The sequence below is a fragment of the Amia ocellicauda genome, chromosome 5 (assembly GCF_036373705.1).
Source record: "Amia ocellicauda isolate fAmiCal2 chromosome 5, fAmiCal2.hap1, whole genome shotgun sequence".
NCBI classification, from domain to species: domain Eukaryota; kingdom Metazoa; phylum Chordata; class Actinopteri; order Amiiformes; family Amiidae; genus Amia; species Amia ocellicauda.
In genome coordinates this window covers 17,332,941-17,356,840 of record NC_089854.1, presented here as the reverse complement: position 1 = coordinate 17,356,840, position 23,900 = coordinate 17,332,941, and the positions used below count along the sequence as shown (strand labels likewise).

At 43.7% G+C, this 23,900-nt stretch overlaps 1 protein-coding gene across 3 annotated transcripts; it reads left to right on the top strand.

The window, feature by feature from the left end:
• Nucleotides 1-2,167: 2,167 nt before the first annotated feature.
• clasrp (CLK4-associating serine/arginine rich protein) lies at nt 2,168-23,870 on the top strand. 3 transcript variants are annotated; one of them, XM_066704049.1, is made up of 21 exons: nt 2,168-2,268; nt 3,967-4,096; nt 7,369-7,466; nt 7,980-8,081; nt 8,462-8,541; nt 9,581-9,665; nt 10,139-10,278; nt 10,433-10,529; nt 12,342-12,420; nt 13,407-13,480; nt 14,301-14,342; nt 14,599-14,799; nt 16,498-16,761; nt 16,943-17,113; nt 17,436-17,475; nt 19,330-19,390; nt 19,873-19,931; nt 20,579-20,625; nt 21,027-21,109; nt 22,007-22,031; nt 22,754-23,870. In XM_066704049.1, exons 2-21 carry the CDS (start codon nt 3,998-4,000, stop codon nt 22,794-22,796), a joined length of 1,890 nt encoding a protein of 629 aa, XP_066560146.1. In that variant the 5' UTR covers nt 2,168-2,268; nt 3,967-3,997; the 3' UTR covers nt 22,797-23,870. The 3 variants fall into 3 exon arrangements, 2 of the variants coding, with proteins under 2 accessions (XP_066560146.1, XP_066560145.1); XM_066704048.1 differs by having other exon boundaries at nt 3,964-4,096; XR_010816767.1 differs by lacking the exons at nt 21,027-21,109; nt 22,007-22,031; nt 22,754-23,870 and having other exon boundaries at nt 3,964-4,096; nt 17,436-17,479; nt 20,579-20,631.
• The last annotated feature ends 30 nt before the right edge of the window (nt 23,871-23,900 follow it).

Here is a 23,900-nt window from a genome sequence, read left to right as displayed (position 1 = left end):
CATTGACACTAACTTAACGCAATTAAAAATCTGCTCTATGCAACTAATGCTTATAACCCAAGTGCAGAAGACCCTTCCAGAGCACAATATAACGAGGTTGTATTGAACAATATAACTACAATACAAACTGCTCTGCTCTGATCATCATTAATGCTTTTTCCTGCAGGTGGCTTAATTTAAATTCTAGAAAAGATTTTTAAGGGGTGCTGTTTTTTATTGTTGTATGTTTGCAGTTGTGGATTGCAGTGAGTGTGAGTATCTGAACAAGGGTGTTTTCCATTACCAGCACTTAGTATGTCCCCAGCTCTTTTTTATTTTGTGTTTGTTTCACAAGACCACAGTGTTGTTGTATGGCTGGTGACTTCTAACTCCAGTTGCTTGTCATCTGAGTTTCTGTAGTGTGCTTCACTAGAATCAAGGAGAGAGTGGGATGGTTGGATCAGCAGGTGCAGTGTGAACAGGATGGCAGCTGCTTGCAAATGTTGGCAGTGCAGTGCTTGGTTGTGCACAGGGGTCCGGCAAGTGGCAATAACAGTGATGGTCCAGATTTCACACGGTACACGTATGGGTCTATGAGCATGTGGGACTCTCAACAAGCCACGAGACGCAGAAGTGTGTCTGGAACACCACTGGGCTGTCATCTCCAGTGTCAACCATGACCACAACCACAGCGTTGTGAATCCCACTCCAGGTCAAAAGTATGTGGAAAGGAGAGCAGGGCTTATAACACATTAGTGTGCCATCCTCTCCAGGGTATCCCAGTCAAGTTGCACCAGAAGAAACCAAGATGTACCGTAAGAGCAGGATTCAGAGTTTGGTAATAATACAAGGTAAATGTGTGGACAGGGAGGGAGGAGGCTGCTTATGAAATCACCGTATGGACTTACCAAGGTAAACGTTTTCCAAGAGGAGGCTCCTCCTTGACCTCTGACCCTGGGTGACGTGGGTGGAGAGGGGTTTCCCTGAGGGTCAGGAAAATGATGAGAACACGTCCTCCCTCTCACCCTCCCACCACCCATTCCTACAGGATACGGAGGAAGCAGCAGGGCCCGCCCCCTCCCTTTTCCTGCAAGGGGGGTGGGCACCTTGCTCGAGCCAGCTTTCCTTCTGGCACACAGCTCACACACACGCCTGCAACACCTGCTGCTCTGCCTGTAGCCATGGCTGGACAGGGGAACCATAAGAAGAGGACACCGATAAAACCCAAGTCTCCAGTTTTACCAGCTTGGAAGCCTTGCCTTGTTTTATCTTCCAGTATGGTCAACGCTGAGAAGGGAGACGGCAAGAGGAGATGTAGTAATGCTGGTGGACCAGTAAGTGTCTCTCAATTCAGTTCCTTTCCAACAGTCTTTATTGAAATGAAAAGCTTTAGGTACAATGTATATGTTTGCAGATTTGTACTGAAGAAAAGTGCTTAGTAAATATGCTATACATTGTGAAAATAGCTATTCATCTCCCTCACATACTGACACCAATCCAGGCTTTTCAGAGCAACACCCAAGTGTGATCCTGTTTATAAAGTGCACAATGCAGATGCAGAGGCCAAATCCATTATCAGGTTATAAATAAAGATTGGCCTACCTAAATGCTAACCCCCACCTATTTTTAAAGGTTTCCTGCTCCTCCCCAACTTCAATGGTTATTGTGGTTAATGAAAAAACAAAAAATCTCTACATTCTAAAATGAATTAAAATTAATTTAAGTGTCGTTAATGAATGAATGTTGCCGCCCCGTGCCTTCACAAGGGTACTGCAAGCCAATATCTGCACGTTGTTACGAATTAAAGCATAAAATGCACACACTACTACCCACTATAAAATACAAACTAATTCTACTGAAGCACTGCATGACAGACCATGTATTATACGTGCCAGATGTAGCATATCTGCTTATAACGATTCAGTTCTTGAAATTAATTATATACTTGTCAGAACCAATGTGGTGCAGCTACTAGTAGTAGTAAATGCACATGTCAAAAATACATTAAACCTTAATTAAATATAATCCGTTATAATATAAACGTTGGTTAACACAATAATTCCGCACGTAAGTCAAAAACACAACACAAATGATTATGTTGGGTGTTTCACAGATGTTTTCTTCCACCCCGCAGCTCACTTCCGGTGACCCCCTCGCTTTCGCTCTCCACTTCCTTTAACTCCCGGAAGTGCGCTGCTACGCGGAGGACTGGCTGCAGTGATGGTCACCCGGCCGAACACTCGATCCGTGCACGGCTATTTAAACCAGCTTTTTATATAGCAATAACAGGTAATTCATGTGTTATTGCAGCAAGTATGTCGGCAAAAGCATCCGTCATGTTAAAAGGCTACAAACCTAAATGAAAGGCGAGGCAAAAAGACATTTGAGGAAAGCCTTTTTGATACGTGTGCTAGCGCCATTGGGGGCCTTACGGGCAGTCGTACACACACCGCGTCAGATATTTGTTCAGAAAATGACCCGTTTATCGCTTTCTATCGAGATGCATATACGTTTAAATTGGTTTAACTGTGTGTAAAGTAACTCATACGGAACCGTAGGGGCGCGTTTTGCCGATTGAATTGGGCATAGCATTTGAAGGGGCGTGTTTTGTGTGAATTCACCAGGCATGGAGAGCCGCGACTTTGTTGCTCTATGGTTAAAGCAATCCTGTATCTGAGAAGACTGTAAATTACATCAGCTAAGATACAGTTAACTATGCATGCATGTATGTACGTATTTGGTTGGGACGCTTTATCTGACCTGTACACCGTATCTGCGCAGCATGTGTCATCGGCCTCCACTGTTCCCTTGTAATCCCATTTTATTATACATTAGATTACCGGCGATTGGTTTTTCCGGGTGTTTGTTGTCATAAACTGGCTCATCACAGAAAACGCAGATTTTTAAGCACTGCAGTGAAGTATCGCATATGCAACGCAACCTGCAAATAGAAAACGGATCGATTGACTGTTTTTTTTTATCGTTTGAAATCCAATTAACAAAAAGCATTTGCATGAACACGGCCTATATAATATTAGGTATAGAGGTAATGTTTCAGCGAAAGGCTTTTGAAAACAAATCTTTAAAAGGATTAAGCGCTTGCTAAGGCTCTCGCCCAGAATGAATGTTTAATCCTTTGCATGATACCTCCGTGTAAAATCAAGAAATACGTACATGGGCCATATTTATATGTTGTCAGTTTAAACATGAGGTTAGAATTCATTTAAGTTATACATGTTTAATCACTTTGATGTAATTTGCTCATCATCCACTCTGAACCCCTGTTTTTGACATTTTTCCAAATCTACTGCTGATTAGTTTACAAGGTCGCTAAATGAGAATCGCACAGGTGATGAGATTTAATGTGTGACTGACATGTTGTGTCCAATGAAAGCAGCTTCTGTAACTGCTCTAATGGCACATGCCTCTTCCTTAACCTGGGGAAAGATGCTGTTTTTATCTTGTCTCTGGATATGAATGGCCTCTCGAAGTGCTAGAAAATGTATTATGCAGAAAGAAAGCCCTGCAGAACGAATTGGTTTAATTAAATATGCATAAAAGATAATGCAAATTAGATGGTAGGAGGACGTCAACGCTGGTACATAAAATGCAAATAGCTAACTTGCTGGAATTAGCCACAGATTTGGGGAGATTGACACTGTGCTTTAGAGAGTAAGTGAGGGCCCGAACATCCCAGCACTGATCAATACAAAACCATGAATGAAATAATGAAGATCTGTTGGCTGTACAGGACAAGGGATGGGTGTCAGTTGCACTTTTTATATTCCAGTTATTTTTTCAGGCCCATTCCAATTCCAGTTGTTTTTGTCATTGACTTAATAAGCTCTACTGCAATTGGAATGTAATTGAAAAAGGAATTGCTAATGTCAGTTGTGATGAAAAACTGGAATTGACCGCAGCCCTGACTCCAGCCTTGTTTGTGGGAATTCTGTACTGTAACTGACCCTCCGTCTCTCTGCACAGCAGACGGTGACTGTCCTGTCCCTGCAGTGCCATCATGTGGCACGAAGCCCGTAAACATGAGCGCAAGCTGCGTGGGATGATGGTTGACTACAAGCGGCGGGCTGAGCGGCGCCGAGAATACTACGAGAAAATCGTGAGTAGGACCTGTAGTAGGGATGGGAATTTTGAATAATCTGCTATTCGAATACTCGTGAGCCAAACTTTTCATGTATTCGATTAACCTAATTAGAGTCCCTGCTCTTACTTCTTAAAAATAAAAGGCACATACAGGCCTACTATAAATGTACACAGCATGATAGTTTAACATTACTAGCATACCATATACAGTAAGTACTGGCATCAGATTATTTTAAATAAAAATGTATTTATTCCATAGTATTTTAATTAAAAAATACCTGCGTGTACAAAATAAAATTTTACTTGACCTTTATTGTACATATCCAAATAAAATTTGTAGTGCATTAGCCCTTAAGCTTTAGTTTAAGGCTAATTTTATTTTCTTGAAAAAAAAAACTAAAAAAAAAAAACTCCATAACAAAAATATTTATTCTTTCTGGTTAATCCAGAAAAAAATAAATGCTGATCATTAATGTTGCTCAAAAAATACCAAAAGTCAAAAACACAGCAAGGGCAGGTGGCACCAAAACTTACCCATGTGTTTCATATATTTGTATTCGATTTACATATTTTTGTTTAAGAATATTAACATATTTACATGTTCAGACGAGAGACGATTGCGTAGCCTGTATTGCATTTGAAAAGATTTTCTCTGCTGGGACCGTAGTTGTAGGAATGCACAAATGTCTTCGCTAATTCTCCAAGCCTTATGAATTGAAATGTTTATCCACCATCATAAAAGTGCACCCTGATCCAGTGAAATGCAAGACTCGGTGTCAAAATACAGATTAATTTAATCCTTCGCCAAGGTTTCTTCTTACAGGTAATAATCCTCCCCAAGAAACATCACCATGGCATTATTTGCAGAAGTAGTGGTTTCTTTTTGTGTGTTCAGCAGAGGGCTCGCTCACCTTACCTGGTGCTTCTGAAATGTCTCTGATTGGCTGGAAATAAATTCACCTAACTTGGCTTCTAAAAGCCATCTTTATTTTGGAATTAACACATTTTATGTATTTATGTCTTGGGTCCAATGCTGTTGCAATTAGTGCTACTTTTTTTTTTTTTTTTTTTAACTGTTTTTAAGCTTGACATTGCCATTTGTATTTCAAGTGATTGTGTAACTGTTGTTTTGAACTGCATCACCTTGTGGGATTCGCCGGGCACACTGCTTGAAAAGCATTGTGGTATTAACGGGCTACACCATTGAATTGAAACCTGATTCCCTTTGCACACATATATGTTTTAGCCAACAGCTGTAGCTGTTTTTTTTTTTTTTTTAGATCAGGAATAACAGCTCTCTCCGAAATTTAACGATACCGTTAATAAACGTCAATCGTAAATTATATGTTAAGTTATCTCAAGTTTATAAGATCTACACAAATGGTTTTTTTTTGTAATTGAATAGTTAACTCATTTTTGTGTAGTTGTGTAACTACACTGGCTACCTGCAGGTGCCCAGGTAGCCGGCAGGGGATGCTCATTAGTGATGAACCGAGAGAGACCCGGCCGATGTAGCCCTCCCCAGCCCGGGCGGTGCTAGGCCAATTGTGTGCCGCCACTGTGCTCTCCCGGTCACACTCGACTAATTACGTGGCTTGGACTCGATCAAAGTCCAGCTCATCCTGCTCTGTCTGTGCCCTTTTACTGACTGAGCCACTTGGGAGGCCCCTCCCAGTGAGTTTTAATCAGAATCCAGTCCTTTATTTGAGCAAGCATTTATAGAACCACATGGATTAGAAAGACTTATGAGGCCTACAAGCTCTTTGCTGTGTTTTGTGCTTCCATGGATTATGACTGTAGTTTTGAGGCCCGGGGGGCAGGTGCAGACCATGCTGCATACATTCCAACAGTTACTAGCTGTAAAACTAATGATGCTAATTGTAATTAATGTCTGCGTGCAACTGCTCAGTAACGCCATAATATAGCGTCAGAGACACCTGAGCCACGCAGCCCCTACAGCCACACTGTATCAGTACATACAGAGGGTGATACACAACCGAGCAAAGAAAATAGTCACTCCCCCATAGTTTTGTTGCTTAATCTTTCCAGTGAGTCAGGCTGCATGTGTATTTAATTTAATTGATAGATTTAAAATGGTTCCACAGCCATTGATGGCCTCTGTTCACGTCAGTGCTGTCATCAGTCTGCACGCAGCCCTTGAAACGCAAGGCATCTCAGTGCAGCTCCTGTGAGCCACCGTGTGGGAGGGTTCTTAGTGCACACAACACCCGTTACATAATGAATGAAAAGAGTGGCTGAAGAAGTGGGTGCAGCTTAAGAAAAAACAGAACAAAACTGCAGGAGCCAGCAAACAGAAAAAAGCAGAGAAATCTGCTCCACATAGCTATTCACCAGCTGACATGAACTCATAGGTGATGTACCAGTGCTATTATTTTTTCACAGCAGTTGACATTTCAGTGATGTCAGTGGAACAAGTCTCCTATTGAGGTGTGATCCACTGCAGGGGCCAACACTTTGGTACTTTAATTTTAAAGACTTTTGCCTTACTGGGCATATATCATTTAGCTTTTCATCGGTTCTCATTGTATTGTTTCTTCTTAAACCTGCAGTACTTAGGTTGTTCATTACTTGTGCTCTTTTAAAATAGTGCATTATGGTTATATAATGCAATACGTTTACATATTACAGTTCTTGTTTTAGGAAATCTCATTTACAGAAAACATGATCAGGATGTTAACATTGGAAAGAAAATGGACAGGTATATTAATTGAGTGTGCATGCTAAATAATATAATTCAGTTTTTGGGAACAGTGCAATCTAGTCTTTTGAACACACACTGATCCACATGTCTGAGTTTGTGCTTGGCTATGGAGGTATGGTATTCTGTTTGGACTGCAGGGTTTCAGAATTCCCCTTAGGCCTCAGTGCTGGGAACCTGAAAAGAGCAAAACAAACCTTCACACAAACTAGTTTTTGCATGCACGAATGGTTGTGATGAAGCAGAACGGGGGTATATGTAAAGTTAATTCATTTCAATACCTTTGGCTGTGCAAATGGCCTGAAAATCAGGTCACAAATTCAGAGTATTCAGTACCTGGAGTAGGCTTATGCAAAAGTTTTGGTAATTCCTGAAAAGGGTGTTACAATCTGATTTGACTGGGAGTTAACAGTTAGATTATAAGAAGAAGAAAAATCTGCCTCGCTACCCATTTCCTTAAACACACACAGACATATACTGGATTAATCCCTGTTTTCAACTGGCTATATACCACAGGAGGTGTAAGTGTGTGTGGGAGTGGTGTGCTAATGGGGTGGCTGTCATTGCAGAAAAAGGACCCGGCCCAGTTCCTGCAGGTCCATGGGAGAGCCTACAAGATCCACCTGGACTCTGCTGTCGCCCTGGCAGCTGAGAGCCCAGTCAACATGTAAGTGAAAACTGTTGCCCTGCTGCCCCTCCACTCTAGGCCCTGCAGTGATGAACTAGCAGTGTGTGGTGGCAGACGCACTGTTGCATAAGCTAGACCATCTGAGCCCTGTACATGCACTCCAGTACAGCACAGAGAGTAGCAAGGGGAGAGCCTCTACAGCAGTAGCTAAAGGAAGAGTGCACCCCACATGCAGCTAGTCTGATTCTTATTCTCTCATTGCATTCACTGTAATGTGCATTTGAATCTATTTAAATTTATTTATACAGAGTTTCCCTTGTAATGGTGTGCTTATGTATCACATTGCATTGTCAGTGTCGATTATGCGATACAAGGTCCAAGGCCTCACGCTGGCCCTAAAAATTAAATCAAAGTCTCGACTCCCATTGTCCTTACCTCACACTGCTACAGTGAGAAGGCAGTCCTCATTAAACTACTCTGAAAGGGTGACTTGTGAATGGCCTCCAGGTGGTGCTGAAATTGATGTTTCTTTTGTTTGTTTGTTCCTCCCAGGATGCCCTGGCAAGGAGATGCCAACAACATGATCGACCGGTTTGATGTCCGTGCTCATCTGGATTACATCCCCACCTACACCCCTCCCCTGCTCAACACTGTGTGAGTGCTGTGCAAGACTCCCTTAGAGCCCTTCAGTGTTTTTTATAGTGTTATTTATGTATCTGTTAGCTCTAGTGCAATTGTAGATTCTCTGTAATACTAGGCTGCACGGCCCCTTGCGTGTTACTTAGTCCTGTCATTTTAACTATTGGAAGAAAACCTGAGAGACACCACATAGCCTGTTCTATGGCCGAGGCTTTAGGGAATTAAAACTCCAGGTTTTCTGATAGAAATCTCCACCTGAGGCTTTTGACACCTAACCAGACACTGGACCGGTGGGACCAGAGGGTGCTTTGATAACTGCCTGAGTGCAGTGTGGTAGGGAGCCCTGGGCCATCTCTTTTTCTGACAGCTCTGAACCTGCCCTTTGTTATTTGCAGAACCCCAGAGCAGGAGTCTGACGAGAGGAAGTGCAACTACGAGCGCTACAGGGGCCTAGTGCAGAACGACTTCGCCAGCAGTGAGTCATTTCGTGCATATGACCTTTTGTTAAACCAGGGAGTGTCTCTCCTCCTTCTCCTTCCTCTTTGCTCCTCTTCCATTTACCAGATGCTTTCGTCTAAGGTGAATTCTGTGATTTAACACACACTAGCCTGCTCTGTTCTACATGTGCACAATATTACAAGGGAAATATCTAGAAAAAAATTAATGTGCATATAACAGTGAATACAGTTAAGGTCAGACTAGTCTACAGGTGCTATCTAAACAGTTTAGGCATTTTTAATTCTTGTTGGAAAAGATGGAAACACTTTAACAGTAATTGGCCAGGAAGGATACTTTGCGTTTGGCAAGACTTGTAAAGCTGATTTGTGAGATTGTGCTGCACGGTGGGTTAAGACCGTTTGTGCCCCATAGTCTGGCACCCCACAACGTGGAGAAACCGCATCTGTTTAATGTCTCATGCAAAAGATTGGCCTCTCCCCAGCACAGTGGGACTCTTGTCACCTGACTAGACACTGCATGGGGATTTCCAGTCCACATGGAGAGTTGCCACCTACTGCTTCACCACCAACCCCTCCTACACAACCAGCCTGCCTTTGCTCTGGTGTCCTGTCGTACAAGCCAAACTCAGTCAAAAAACAAAAATACTTCCACTATAAACCGTCTTTTTAAATATATATGTATTTCATAAAAAAAGGGTTTCAATAGCTATACTTGCCTTGTATAAATATTGGACAAGATACTTTTTATTTCTGACAAACTAAAATGAAATCAAATGCAGCTTTGTTTTGATAAAAACATAATGGTCTTTTCCAGTACTTCTCCAATGAGAGTGGAGAGAGGCTACAGAAACCCTTTCTATGAAGTACAATTGCCTCAGCTGAAACAGCACAACACGAAGGGTTGAAAACACAAGTGCACTAATGGGCCTAAATGAATGAATGAATTGAGAACTACATAACCACAGTATAGTCAGCAGTAGAAAAGCATATTGGGTCTGAGGTAGGACGAGGAAAGTGCTTTGTGTTGATCATTCTTCTCTGCCCGTGTCCCTGCAGTCTCGGAGGAGCAGTGTTTGTACCAAATCTATGTGGATGAGCTGTATGGGGGACTGCAGAAGCCCAATGAAGAAGAGAAAAAGAAGTGGGTACTCTTCTATATACAATAAAACCACTACTATTCAAGCAAAGTTTGTTTTGTAAAGTTATAAGTAACATAAGTGTATGTGTATGAATTTATGTTCATTTAAAATGAAATCTCCTAAACAGTACCGTTGTTTAAACAACTATTATGATTATCATAATTATCATTGAAGTCTATTTTAAGCTGCTTTCACAATAGACACTAGTCCCTATGTTGAAAATCAAGCACTCTCACATTCATTCTCAACCTGAGATGATACTGGTGAACTCGCTGTGGCTGCCCCGTGTCCACTCAACCTGGGATTAGATGTAGTAGTTTGAAAACAGCTTTAGCCCTCACTCTGTGCTGCTAATAAAATCTTAATTTCTTCACTTCTTCACTTCTGGCCACACGTAGCAAAGCAGACTGGAGAAGATGACCATCATTTTTCTCTGTCTTTTTCTTCAACTTTCTTTTCTTCTCCATCCTTGCAGGCTAGCAGAGAAGAAGGCCACAATTGGGTACACATATGAGGACAGCACAGTGACGGAGGGCGAGGGCCTGTCTGACCAAGGGGAGGATGAGGACTCCGAAAACAGCGAGAGCGACGAGGACGGGGTCATTCCTGACATTGGTGCGTCCATAAGGGGTAGTGGGGGGATACGGGGCAGAAGGGCATTCAAGATCAGGTTTAGAAAGAGCTGTGTCAATAAACAGTGACTAGTCCAGGCAATATGTGTGTGTGTTTTTGTGAACACATGTGAACCAGATGTTCATCCTTGTTCCAGATGTGGAGGTGGATGTGGACGAGTTGAATACAGAGCAGGTTCAGGACTTGAACAAGATGGCCACGCCCTATGGCATGGCAGAGGGAGACTTTGTCAGGTAAGTGGCAGCTGACAAGTGCCCATGAGACTTCTTTCCACCTGTCAATCCTATTGTAATAAGCGTCTGTTGGCTGAGCAAGTCCTAGATACCTGGAAAAAAAAAGTTATATATAATATAACATATATAATATATATAGTACTGTGCAAACGTTTTATGCAGGTGTGAAAAAATGCTGTAAAGTAAGAATGCTTTCAAAAATAGACATGTTAATAGATTATATTTATCAATTAACTAAATGCAAAGTGATTGAACAGAAGAGAAATCTACATCAAATCAATATTTGGTGTGACCACCCTTTGCCTTCAAAACAGCATCAATTCTTCTAGGTACACTTACACAAAGTCAGGGATTGTAGGTATATAGTCAGGTGTATGATTGTACAATTATATAGCCAAACTCAGCTAACAAGGTGAAGTTGCTGAAGACAGTTTACTGTCAAAAGTCATACACCATGGCAAGACTGAGCACAGCAACAAGACAGAAGGTAGTTCTACTGCATCAGCTAGGTCTCTCCCAGGCACAAATTTCATGGCAGACGGGGGTTTCCAGATGTGCTGTGCAAGCTCTTTTGAAGAAGCACAAAAAAACATTTGAGGACTGTAGACGCAGCGGTCGGCCAAGGAAATTTACTACAGCAGATGAAAGACGCATCATGCTTACTTCCCTTTGCAATCAGAAGATGTCCAGCAGGGGCATCAGCTCAGAATTGGCAGAAAACAGTGGGACCCTGGTACACCCATCTACTGTCCGGAGAAGTCTTGTCAGAAGTGGCCTTCATGGAAAACTTTTGGCCAAAAAGCCATACCTCCGACGTGGAAACAAGGCCAAGCGACTCAACTATGCATGAAAACGCAGGAACTGGGGTGCTGAAAAATGGCAGCAGGTGCTCTGGACTAATGAGTCAAAATTTGAAATAAATATTTGATTGCAGCAGAAGGCAGTTCGTTCGCTGAAGGGCTGGACAGCGGTATACGAATGAGTGTCTGCAAGCAACCGTGAAGCATGGTGGAGGTTTCTTGCAATTTTGGGGCTGCATTTCTGCAAATGCAGTTGGGGATTTGGTCAGAATTAATGGTCTCCTCAATGCTGAGAAGTACAGGAAGATACTTATCCATCATGCAATACCATCATGTTTGGGCCAACCTACCTGCCGAGTTCCTTCAAACACTGTGTGCAAGTGTACCTAGAAGAATTGATGCTGTTTTGAAGGCAAAGGGTGGTCACACCAAATATGGATTTGATGTAGATTTTTCTTTTGTTCACTCACTTTGCATTTAGTTAAATGATAAATATAATCTATTAACATGTCTATTTTTGAAAGCATTCTTACTTTACAGCATTTTTTCACACCTGCCAAAAACTTTTGCACAGTATTGTTCACTATGCAGTCAATCATTGTTTTCTCTGATGCTTTAAGGAGGATATACTCACTGCAGCTGTTTAGTGACATAAAGGTATCCTCCCTGGAGATGCTTACTGGTATTCTAAAGGAACCTGTTGGGTCAAAGTCTCTGTCAGAGCAAAAAAGTGCATTGAGCCAATCTTGTGAATCTGTTTGTGTTGTCGACAGTTTGAAGGCAGGGGTTATATAGCTAAACAAACAGCCTATGTTGTGCTAAACTGGCAGTGTGGGCTTAGGCAGTTCTGAGACAAAAGTGATTTGTTATAAAGTTGGATTTGCTGCGCCTTGTCAGTGTAGTCTTTGCCTGTCCTGTTAAGAGATCAAGACCACCAATGCACAGAACGGCATGACCCACCCTGGGTGATCAGAGGTCCAGCCCTGCTGAAGTGTTGGCTTTGTCTCCGCAGGATGCTGAGGAAGGACAAGGAGGAGGCTGAGGCCATAAAGCATGCCAAGGCCCTAGAGGAGGAGAAGGCCATGTACTCGGTAGGGATTAAATCGCTGCCAAGGAACCGTCGGGGGGGGTGTCCCCAGACTCGTCCTGGAAAACCTGACTCATGGGGTTACTTCTGCCTCATTCCCACACTTTCCTATTCTGCAGCTGGACAGGACATACCTCCCTGTGGGTATCCAAATGCCTGGGGTCACTGTTTCTCCACTTTAGCACCACAGTGGAGAATGTGAGCTTTAGGACTACACAGTGCCCTCCATCCTTCAAACTCTTTTGAATTGCACCAGTAGGCCATTCTAATCTTATGCCTGAATTATATTTACTGTGTGTTTGTGGGAATTTTTATTGTGATTTTATGGTTTTGTGGGTATGCAGAAAGGTGTATGTTAGTGGTTTGTTAAACCCTCTAAGTTACCTTGCATAAAGGCATCTGTTAAATAACTGAAAAGCAATTGTGTATAGCCATAGCTGAGACTTGAAGACAGTTTTCAGTCCTGAGGAGGCAGTTAATCCAAAACATTAATCCTGAAATTAATCCAAAACCAAGTCCAAAAAATTAATTTTTTTACAGATGTCACTGTAAATCAAGAGAAAATGGCCAAGATAGATATTTATTACTCCTCCTTTGTTGGGATAAAAGTCTTGCAAAATTAATGGACACGTATCTTTGACTAGTAAAGGATCAAAGTAGTAAAAGCACCACCTCCCATCTTTCTACAGCAACCCCAGTTCCTACAGTTCCCTGCAGCTGCCAGAGCAGCAGCTTGGTATTTGCAAACACTGCTGCATGAGAACCAAGAAAACTGGATTCACACACAATGTAGATCCATATTTCCATTAGGTATTACAATATTTTTGTCGAAGTTTATTTTATTTTGTATTTGTGCTGAGACTTTGCAGAGAAGTCATTCTCCATTGACTATGTGCATGGTCAAGGGTAGTTTTCTTTGCTTCGTGTTGTCTGTGTCTGAGGAGGGGGCTGTGGCTGTGGCCTCCCTGACAGTGTTTTGTGTCGCCACAGGGCCGGCGCTCACGGAGACAGAGGAGGGAGTTCAGAGAGAAAAGGCTAAAGGGGAGACAGATCAGCCCACCCAGGTAACCCCCGTCCTGGGAGCACAGGTCGCACAGCTGGCCCGAGGGAACACGCACACTGGACACTCCCAACTTCATCCTCGGTTCAGGCCTGCTGTTGGTGGATAGAGTTAGAGACGTTCAGATCACTTCTTAATAGTCCAGGATTGTATGGTTTCTACATGGAACAGTTACAGCTTCGCCCTTGAGGCACTGTTCTTTCAAAGCAAAAACCAAGGCAATAAGAATAATGAAGTATGAAATGCGAATGAAGGCAATTGATTTTAAATCTGGAGATGCTGATGAGAAGCTCTCGGACCGAGGTGCTCCGCAAAACAGTTGACGGGCTTCGATGGTTAGCGATACAACATATAGATGTACACACACCATACACCCAACTCTGCTCAGACTTCACAGGACCAACCTCATGATTCCTGGTCTGCTGCACTGCCTCCAACTCTCATACAAGGAATCACCCTAGGTTCCTGTATGCCAATATTGCTAAACTGAGTCAAAAGTTGCAATGGTCACACTGTTCAGCTTTTGAGCTTTACAATTTTGCCTGTTCAAAATTTAATTTCTGTTCCACAGAGCTCAGTTGGAACTAGCAGGTCAGTGGGACCCCAGTTTAACACGTTTCTGTGTAAAAATCAGTGGTGTCTTCTGTCTGTGGAGGCTTTAATTATAGGGAAGTTAACTACATTAGCCAACTACTAGGATTGAGCTGTTATCAGTGTCATTTGTTTGGCTTATGCCAGTGCAGTTCCTCCATGTGAGATTACATTTTTTTTATTTTATTTTATTTTTTCTACCCGTCCCTCCCATTCCCATATTTGAATTTCAGCTACGCGAGGAGAGACAGCCCCACCTATGATCCCTACAAACGGTGAGTCCTGCAGGTTGCATGTCTCTGAAATAGAGTTCAAAGTGCTGTTCTGGACAGAAAGGAGTCTAATAATGCACAGAAAACTGCTTCCTTTATCTTAACTGTACCATATACAATAATCCTTTTTATTAAACCAATTTTTCCCATGAGTGTGTTCAAGTCCTAGTTGTAAAACGTTTTAATTATATAACTGCATTTTTTTTAATTCATGTAAAAATGACTGAATTACTGATCTTCCCTCTGCTCTTGGCCACAGGTCCCAGTCAGAGTCGAGCTCGGAGTCCCGCTCACGCTCGCTCTCGCGCAGCCCCGGTCCGGAGAAGATCACCTTCATCACCAGCTTCGGGGGCAGTGACGAGGAGGGAGCCGGGCCCCCCCCCGCGCCTGGCCGCGCGCCCCCTCCCTCCAAACACCACACCACCCCTTCCGCCCCATCAGGTCATAGCAGCTCTTCCCGGTCGGTAACTTTCCCATTTTCTCATTCCCTTTTTTTTTGGGGGGGGGGGGGGGGGTATTTTTTTTTTTTTTCTTCCTTTGCACACAGCTGAAGGCTAGGCATTTCACAAACACTGAAAAACACAAAAGGACTTGGACTTTTTTTTCCCTCTCTTCTCCACAGCACTGTTTATCCTGGTTGCTGCATGACACTAGCCTGAGTTTTTAAATTCATTTCCTCTCACTGAATGCTCAGATAGTCAAAACCTGTAGGAATCTCATCACAGTTGCGGCAGTTGCTGTTTAATTTTTGACCCCCCCTTGGCAGATGTGCTTTCTGCTTGGGAAGTGGGATTTTAAAGAGGTGCAGGATCTTGCATGAGCCCAGGTGCTGGTTATTTCAAGTTTAATTTTTTGATTAAATAACTTGCACAGACACGTTTGAAGTGCAAATAAAATTCTTTCCTCCTATTGTGCTTAATCGGTACAATTTAGACCTGAAATCCAAGAAAACTGTCTGGTCTGAAATGGTTTACAGCATGCTCCCATCATCCAAACTTTTTCTCTGTTGGAGGCCTATATCAAATTATGGCTTCCATCCACACAAGACTAGCGTTAAATAACAAACCCCATACATGTATAATTGTATTGATTAAATGGCTGGAAATAAGAAACCAATGTAAAAAATTATATTTTATGGTTTGTTTTGTTTGGGGTGTTTTGGTTTAGATTCCTCCAGGTTTTGTTGTCTGAACTATACTTTAAAATGTGGTGTAACATGGTAGTCTTAATGGTAGAGCTGGCCAACTCATTCAAGGTATTTGTTTCTTTTACTACTCCTGCTCTGAAATGCCAGTCCCTGTAGCTCTAAGGGTACTAGAAAAAAAGACAATAAAAGATGACTTTATGAATGTACTATATAGGAATTTACTTTTCTTGTATTTTCAGAGAACAGTGTTTGAAAGGGGTGGTGTGTGTGTGTGTGTGTAAGTACGTGGGTGCTTAACTTGCTCCTTTTTGAAGATTTTTAGAAATTCACACAGTAAACGCAAACCTAGCAAAATGCTCTCCTTTTCTGAGAGCTGTCTTGGACACCTTTGATTAATGTTACTGGTCTGGCCAGCAAGCATGAATCAGTTGTGATACCTATCAAGTAAATAGCTGTTTATTTCATATTTAAACTGCAAGTAGATAGTTAAAAGGTTTTGATGTAGCAGATTAAGGACAACACTCAAGTTTAAAGCAATGCAGCAGTCTAAATGGAGCAAGTCTAGTGCTGAGTGCTGTTTGCACTGTGGGCTTTCAGGATGAAAATATACAGATGGCCTGATTTTGCATTTCACAACACTGGTGGTTAGTCTTAATACCTCCATTGGGGCTATAAAATAGACCAAAACCAAGGAGAATTGTCATACTTAGTCCATATATAACCCAAAAGTGATAACAGGATAAGCAGGCATGTCCATGACTTCTTTCTAAGTTCAAAACTAAGAAATGAACTGTATTAGACCTTAAAATACATGTCTGATCGAGCAAGGAATTAGATCAGTTATCTGGCTGGAGCACAAACGAGAACACCCTGCAGCCTTAAAACACTGGCGTTTGATCGCTTTGGTATGAGGATCCTGTGTGTGCGTGTGTTTTTGTCAGTTTCTGTGTGCATGTCTGCCAGTCAAGAGCCGTGTTGTTGACGGGTGTGTGGTGTGTGTTTGTCCTGCAGGCGGCGCTCTTCCTCCACTTCTTCGTCGTCCTCGTCCTCTTCCTCCTCCTCCTCCCGCTCGTCCCGCTCCAGCTCCCGGTCCCGCTCCAGCTCCCGGTCGCGGAGGGGCCGGCGGCGGGGGGGGAGGTACTCCCGCTCTCGATCTCGGTCACGGGGCGGGGGGGGACGCCGGCGCTACACCCGGAACCGCACTCGCACCCGCTCCCGCTCCCGCTCCCGCTCCACAGACAGGGGTCGCCACTACAGCAACCGCCGACGCACCAGGTGAGGGCCGTACTGCAGCCATGAGAAAACGGGAGGGCAGTGGATCTGATTGTGTCTGTACTGACCTCATTAAGTTTGCTTGACTTTTTATACTGTAACTATTTAGCTGTAATAACAGCTGTCTTTGGGATTAAAGTGTCACTTTCCCTCATACTCTCTCTCACGCTCTCTCCCCTGCTAGGTCACGTTCCCGCTCTCGCTCAGCTGATCGGTACAGAAGGGGCAGCCGAGGAGGGGGTGCCAGGCGGGCAAGCAGCAGTCCTAGCCCCCCAGAGTCTCCCTCACCCAGCCGCTCCCCCTCCCCCCGTCACAGCCTGCCTGCCACAGCCAGCCTTGTGGACAAGCTGAGAAAGTGAGCATTCCACACACGTGCACGCACACACTAACAAACCTGGCTTTCCACGTTTGGGCTGAAGTTTCGCAGGGTGTGTGCGTCCTATGTGAGTTAGGTTAGCGCAGAGTTTGCGGTTGGCAATAGGACAGTATAGCCTTTAATAACTAAATGAGACCATTGCAGATTCTGAATTTGTAGACAGCCTGTTATGATCTGCATGGAGTCTTGATCATTCATATTTGGTGCGGTCCTACCCTGAACAAAGCCTTATCAATACAGTTTGAATAGTTCTATCGTTATTTTCAAGAAACTACAGTAAAATGTGTCTTTTTCTCTCTAGGGCTGAAACTCCTGGTGGTAAAGAGACGGGAGCTGCCAAAGTCAGTAAGAATTTGACCTCGTTTTTCCTAAGTGTCTGCACTTCTGAACACACATGTTGTCTCAGTACAGTGACAGCCCAGGGATGACCTGTCAACTCCTTTTATTATTTTTGTATTTTTTAATCTAGTGTGTAACAATACAGTGGTGTCTAGGAGTGTGTGAAGCCGGTCCCTGTTCCCCAGATATCGCACTGATCATGCCAGCACTGTACATGCTCCTGTTTCTGGGTCTTGACAAGCAGGCCCCACCATCACTCACATTCCCGATTACAAAATCTGCCCGTGTGATTTGTCTGGTTTAATTCTATGGTTTTTGAAGTTGGTCTCTTATGGCGTCGGCAAAGTTCAATGCTTTCCCCCAACTGGACGGGCAGGAATCCCACTGGATGCTGTGAGATGAAGGGCCAAAGTTCACCTGCCTCCTTTCTTTACTGGAATCTTTACCATTCCCTCTAGGCTGGATCGGTGTTGCCCGAACTCTGGAAAGGATACTACTGATTAAAATAAGAATACATTTAAGGGGGCAATGTGTATCAAACTAAATGGATCTCCGAATAGCAGAGTTTCAGATTGAGGGTGTGAATACTTTTCAGCTTTTAGATTTATGTGCCGGATTGGACGATGACCGAAGAACCTGACTCACTGACTGCTGTTTTGGGGACTGCAGAAACTATGTTATTGGGCAACTTGCAGGGGGAACAAAACAGAACACTTTCCATAGGAAATCTGATGGAAGAGGACATGTTACAGCATTGAGGGGTACCTCTGTGTTGAAAACAAAATTATATTGAGGCAGGCTAGCAGCAGCTGTAGTTGGAGGCTCAGTGAAACTGTGTTCTGTTGAAAAGCTATTTTATGTAATGTTGCTTTATTTGCATTGATTAATTAAGGGGCCTTGATTGATCTGTTTTTTGTGCTATCAGTCCATGTTAGATAAGTTGTCTTATATTATCTGTCGTACAAATGGCATGCACCTTCCAAGAGTGGCATTTTCTCTTGTGCGTATTCACATATCAGACCAATGTCTAGGTAGATGAGCTCCAGGGATGTCTAGTTCAGTTCGGTCTTCACTGGGCTCCAGGTGAACTGAGGTGAACGTAATTCTGTGCTTGTTTGAACTTGTTTGAGGATCACAACAACCAAAAATAGAATGGAGTGAATACAAAAAAAGAAAAAAAACAGTAGGTCAAGCCTTTGTCTCGCATGCACACAAAAAGTGCTGAAACTGGTGAAAGTCCTTTCCACTTCTCTCTTTGTGTAGATCGCTCTTGGCATTCCTGTTTGAGTGGGGGGGGGCACAAATTATTACACAGCTGGGTGCCAGAGATGTTCAGTCTGGAGAATCCTCTGTGTAAACCTGAGATTGCCTCCTCTCTTCAGTCTTAAGCACATTTACACTTGGCGTGTCTGTGTGTGTATGTGTGCCTTTGTCCGAGTCCATGTGCTGCCTACTCCAAGGACTGTCAGGAATCCGGCACCAGAAGACACCCCATACAAGTGAAAGGGTCTTTAAGACTGGAAATGGGAGGCATTTGCTCAACAGCAGGTGTGGGTGTTTAAAGCACAGTGTTTGTGAAGTTGTTTCCCTGGGAGGCTTCTCCAAGCAGCTCTACTGACCATTTCAGGTTGGAACTCACTAGTAGCTGAAAGAGCAGGGTGGGTCTGCTCTGTTTTTTTAGGTTTAAAAAAAAAACAAAAACAAAAAAAAACCTTTCAGACTGTCCCATGTTCTCCGCCCCAATTTTGTTTTGGATATGAACCCCCCCACCCCAATCTGGCCCCTCCCCTCCCAAAACACCCTACCCCCACCCCCCTCCCTCAGTCTGTACTCACCTCTGTGCGTTTCTTTTCCAGCCCAAGATGACACCTCAGGAGAGACTGAAGCTCCGCATGCAGAAGGCGCTTAACAAGCAGTGTAAGGGATGGGCTGTGGTAGGGGGTGGATGCATTGCTGCTCAGCTGGGCGTTCACCTTGAATGAAAATGAGGCCCCGCGTTGCACGGCAGTGTGAACAGTGTCAGGTTTTACAAGCTTACATACACACAGGACCCTGTAGTCAAAGCAAAGCAGCTCAGTCTGGTGATTCAGTGTCATCCAAAACTTTGAATCAGCCTTCCTCAACACTGAACGACTAAAACCAGCAACCCCTGAATTGCAGACAATTGTCCACTATTCTCACAGCATGTCTACACCTCTGGCATAAATATCAGCTCAAAATCTGCATCAGACATTGCTGACAGCCTAGCCATCACACGATCATAGTAAGGCCCCCATACTCCCTCATCACCCTTACCCCTAATGAGGCTGCATTGCTGTATTCCCCTATATTCGGCATTTCCAAGTGACTTAGGCCTTTGATCTTTGGCCTCTGACTCCTGCCTGTCTGTTTCTCTCTAGTCAAGGCTGACAAGAAGGCTGCACAGGTGAAGATTCAGCAGCAGGAACATGAGAGACAGGTAAGATTTACTGACTGGCTTTCCTACAGTTCCTGTGTTCCCTATTGGGTTTTCCTGCTCTGGTCCTAGCTGCCACCTCCTCTCTCCTGATTCAGTGCTCCCAATTCCCACCTCTGCTCTCCTGCCACAGCATCAAAAGAGCAATCGGTGTCCTCCAGAACTCCATTGACTTGTTGTAATGCTTGGATTTGTTTTGGTGGCTGGCTTTCTCCAAAGCAGTCAATTTAATGTCAATAAAATGCTTGTATAAACAAAAGCATTTTAAGGTGCTGGATACAATACAGGAGTAATCCTAGTAAGGGTACAACAATGTACAGCGTTACTGGAGTAATGATGTAAAAACACTCCAGGATCCAGTGCTGTAGTGACAGCCTTGGAAGAGATGTCTTATCAGTCGCTCTTTTCTTTCAACTTGTAAACGAGTGCGCTAATTCAGAATAGTCTGTGTCTGTACCAGTGCAATGGTTGAGTAATATGCGGTCAATGTTATTTATTGCACACGTTATTTGTGAGCCATTGAACCATTAGGACAAAGACTGGTTAATCTCAATGTGAAAATAAAATGTTCACTGCTGTATGTGAAGGGGAGAGTTGGCCTGGTGGTTCTGGCTGGGGTTTCAGCAGCTGTTCCTGTGTTTGTCCCGCAGGAGCGTGAGGATGAACTGAGGGCTATGGCTCGCAAGATCCGGGTGAAGTAAGCCGTTCAGGGGGCGGCGGGCGACTTCAACCGACACACAAATACTGCACAACGCTGATCCATGCTTTTGTTCATAGTGGAGTGGATAGTGAATTTTGTACTTGTCATTTAGTAGGTTTTTTTTTTTTTTTTTTTTTTACCACCCATTATGATAGTGCTTTACTATTTTACACTTTCCCTGTCATCCTGTAAGAAAAGCAATCACATTAAAACCGAGAGCAGTCTGTTATAAATGTGGACTTTTCCAGGGGATCTTGGTTGTTTTTTGGGGATTTTTTTTTTTTGTCTTTTTACAGTCAAGTGTTTGTGTATGTGCAATAAAGGCAGCCAGCTTCTGGATGCAAGATGTGTTGGTGCTGTAGGTCTGTCACTAAAGCTGTCCTTGTGCTGGTTGACAGGGAGCGAGAGCGGCGGGAGAAAGAGCGCGAGGAGTGGGAGAGGCAGTATGGCAGACAGAGCCGGTCCCCCTCGCCCAAACACAGTGAGTACCTGCCCGCCTCTACACCCCTCTGTAAGCACCCTTGTATACCTGGTATATATGGCATTGATACCTCCCTCCCCCCTGAGCCACTCGATCACTTGGTTGCACCCTTGACTTAGTCTGACTGTTCCATCCTCTGCGATTATCTTTGAAAGCAGTGACCAGTCCAGTCACTGCCAAGAGCTGTTCTTGTGCTCATTCTTCCTTTGTGTACATTTAAACCCAGGCCCCTCATCTGTTAACCACTGCTACCTGACTGCCCACATCCTGATCTTGTCTTTGCTCGGCTCCTCAAGCCCTGGCCTGGTACATCTTGTTCGTGCACAGCAGCAGTGACAGTTGGATTTTCACCTCTGATCACTATCCCAAGATCTTGGCATGGGCACTTGAGCTCCCCATTGCTGCAAGGGCTGTGTATTTTACAAGGGCGCTGTGTATGAGAAGAGGCTTTGGTTTACTCTTCAGACACCCGGACGCCTCTTCCAAGACAGCCCAGAGTAGGGCAGGGCAGTGAAGGGCATGGTGAGACCTGAGACCAAGTCAGTCAAACAGGTTGTTCAGGTTCTGAGAAGCGGTTGATTCACTGGCTAGTCAAAGGGGCTGGGCTGAGAACTGCTGTCTGCCGGGGGTTTCTGGTCAAGGGTCAAAGACGTGCTTTTCGGCAGTAAGGGCAGTGTGACGAGGAGGGCGTGGGTCTGAAGGGCCTGCATGGCCAGTCAGGATGATTTATTCACACTTAAGTGCTGAATCTGCAGGACCCTAATGTTACAGCAGGACATTCATTGTATCAGGCAGGTTTTGAAATTTTGTGGGAAGGAGGGGGAGGGGGGTGTGAATGTACGTTTTGTCTGCAGATGTGGAATTCATGTTACAGAAATGTATTTTTTCATTTTCCAGGTCGTGAACACAGCTCATCTAGAAGGTGAGTAGTGCATTTCATTCTTCACAACCTAAATGGTTTGAAACTCCAGTGCTCCCATATATTTAAGCCCTGAAAATTGAATAATTTATTTAGTTATTTTTCTTTATTGTAAGCACAAGTAGCCAAAATCTGTTTTGTTTTTTGAGTTTGGAGAAGTTCACCAAACCAGTTTCCACAGGAGGGATCGGTTCCATTTTTGGAATTGAATTGTGACGTTCATGTGGAATACAATGAGTGTCAGTGTGCATCAGCCACGTGAACTTTATTCTTATCAAGAGAGGAGAAAATGCAATAACTGAGAAATGTTGGGGTTATTCGAGTGGTTAGGTCCAGTACCCTGCAGGGGTGCTGGTTCAAATTCAGGCTGTGCCACTTGCCCAGATGAGTTTGGCACTCTGTGATTGGTTCCCATTGGTCGAGTGCCACTGCTCTTGGGTTTGCTAATAGGGTTGGGATTCTCAGCTCATGGCTGGCCACTGGCAGCAATAATGTGTCATTCCCCCGGCACACACACACAAGTCCTTTGGAACCTCATTTGTCAGTAAAGGTGCATGTAACCTCCTGGCCAGATGTACTACATTATTTTGCTGGCAACAGTCTTTTTAAACCAGGCTTTCACTACTCCCACTGCCTCCTTCATAAAGCAAAGACATTGTCTGAAGCTGTCCTAGCTAATGACTTACAAATCAGGAGCTTAAATTTCATTTTTCCTGTTTTCCCAGGAGGTCTCGCTCTCGATCAAGGAGTCCACACTACCGATACTGAACAACGCGCTCTGCTCCAGGCCCAATTCTGGCTGCTCGGAGGCCTCGGTCTCCAACCAATTGGATTTTTTTTTTTTGTTGTTGACGTTTCTGCCTTGCATACTGGGAATGGAAAGCAAAGCTGGATGAGCAATCAGCTTCCAGCACCTAAATACCATCATCACCAGACTGCAGGCTGTTTTGGAGGACAACTGGCAACGCAGATGCAGGACTAAGGCAGTCAGGTGTGCTTTTGTGTGGTAAACCATGACCTGGCTATCGGCCCACATCTTTTCAGGACATTGTTTGGGATTCCTTTGGCTCTTCTGTTGACAAGTTGGTTTTTTTTCTCTCCATTTATTGGATTCCACAGATTCTAAAAGTCACGACATTGTCTAAGTGCTTTGCCGAGATCTTTGTTCTACATGCTGACCACATAATCCTAGACAGTGTTCATCTTTGGAATGATTATTTTTCTTTCTGACCTAGGTGTGAAGGGTTGTGGCTTTTTTTCCCTGCTCTATTACTCATATTTGTGCATCTTCCAATGTGCTTGCCTGCTCACATGCACAAACATGTTATATGAATATTAAGGATAATATTGTCAGGACTAATTTGTCCAAACATGGGTCTAAGCACTCTAAGCACTCAAAACACTGTGTAATGGTCTCCATACAGAAATGTATATCTGTTGTCTCTTTAAAAAAAAAAAAAAAATAGCCGTTATGAGGTTAATCTTAAGGAAGAGGAGTGGGTGAGCTCCGTCTGGCTCTTCATTTGCCCTGTGTACAGTTGACCTGTGACTGACTTGTCTGAGGTCCCTGCTATCCTTGACACTTCACTTATAGATCGTTGGGCACAAGTGTCCGTTTGCCCTCCTCCAGCACTCTGTATGGGTATGAAATGTCTGATGTACAGAACATGATCACAAAGAAAAAATTATTGGTAGTGAACTGCTATGTAAAAGAAACTGAATTGGATTTTTCTGAAGCATTTTCTGTGATGTCTTCTGAACTTTTTTTTTGTGCCCTTTCTCAAACCAATGTATATAATGTTTCGCATCAGCTGTTAGTGAATGAGTAAAAAGTTCATACCACCAACTGTCCAGAAAAGTTTTTTGAATGAA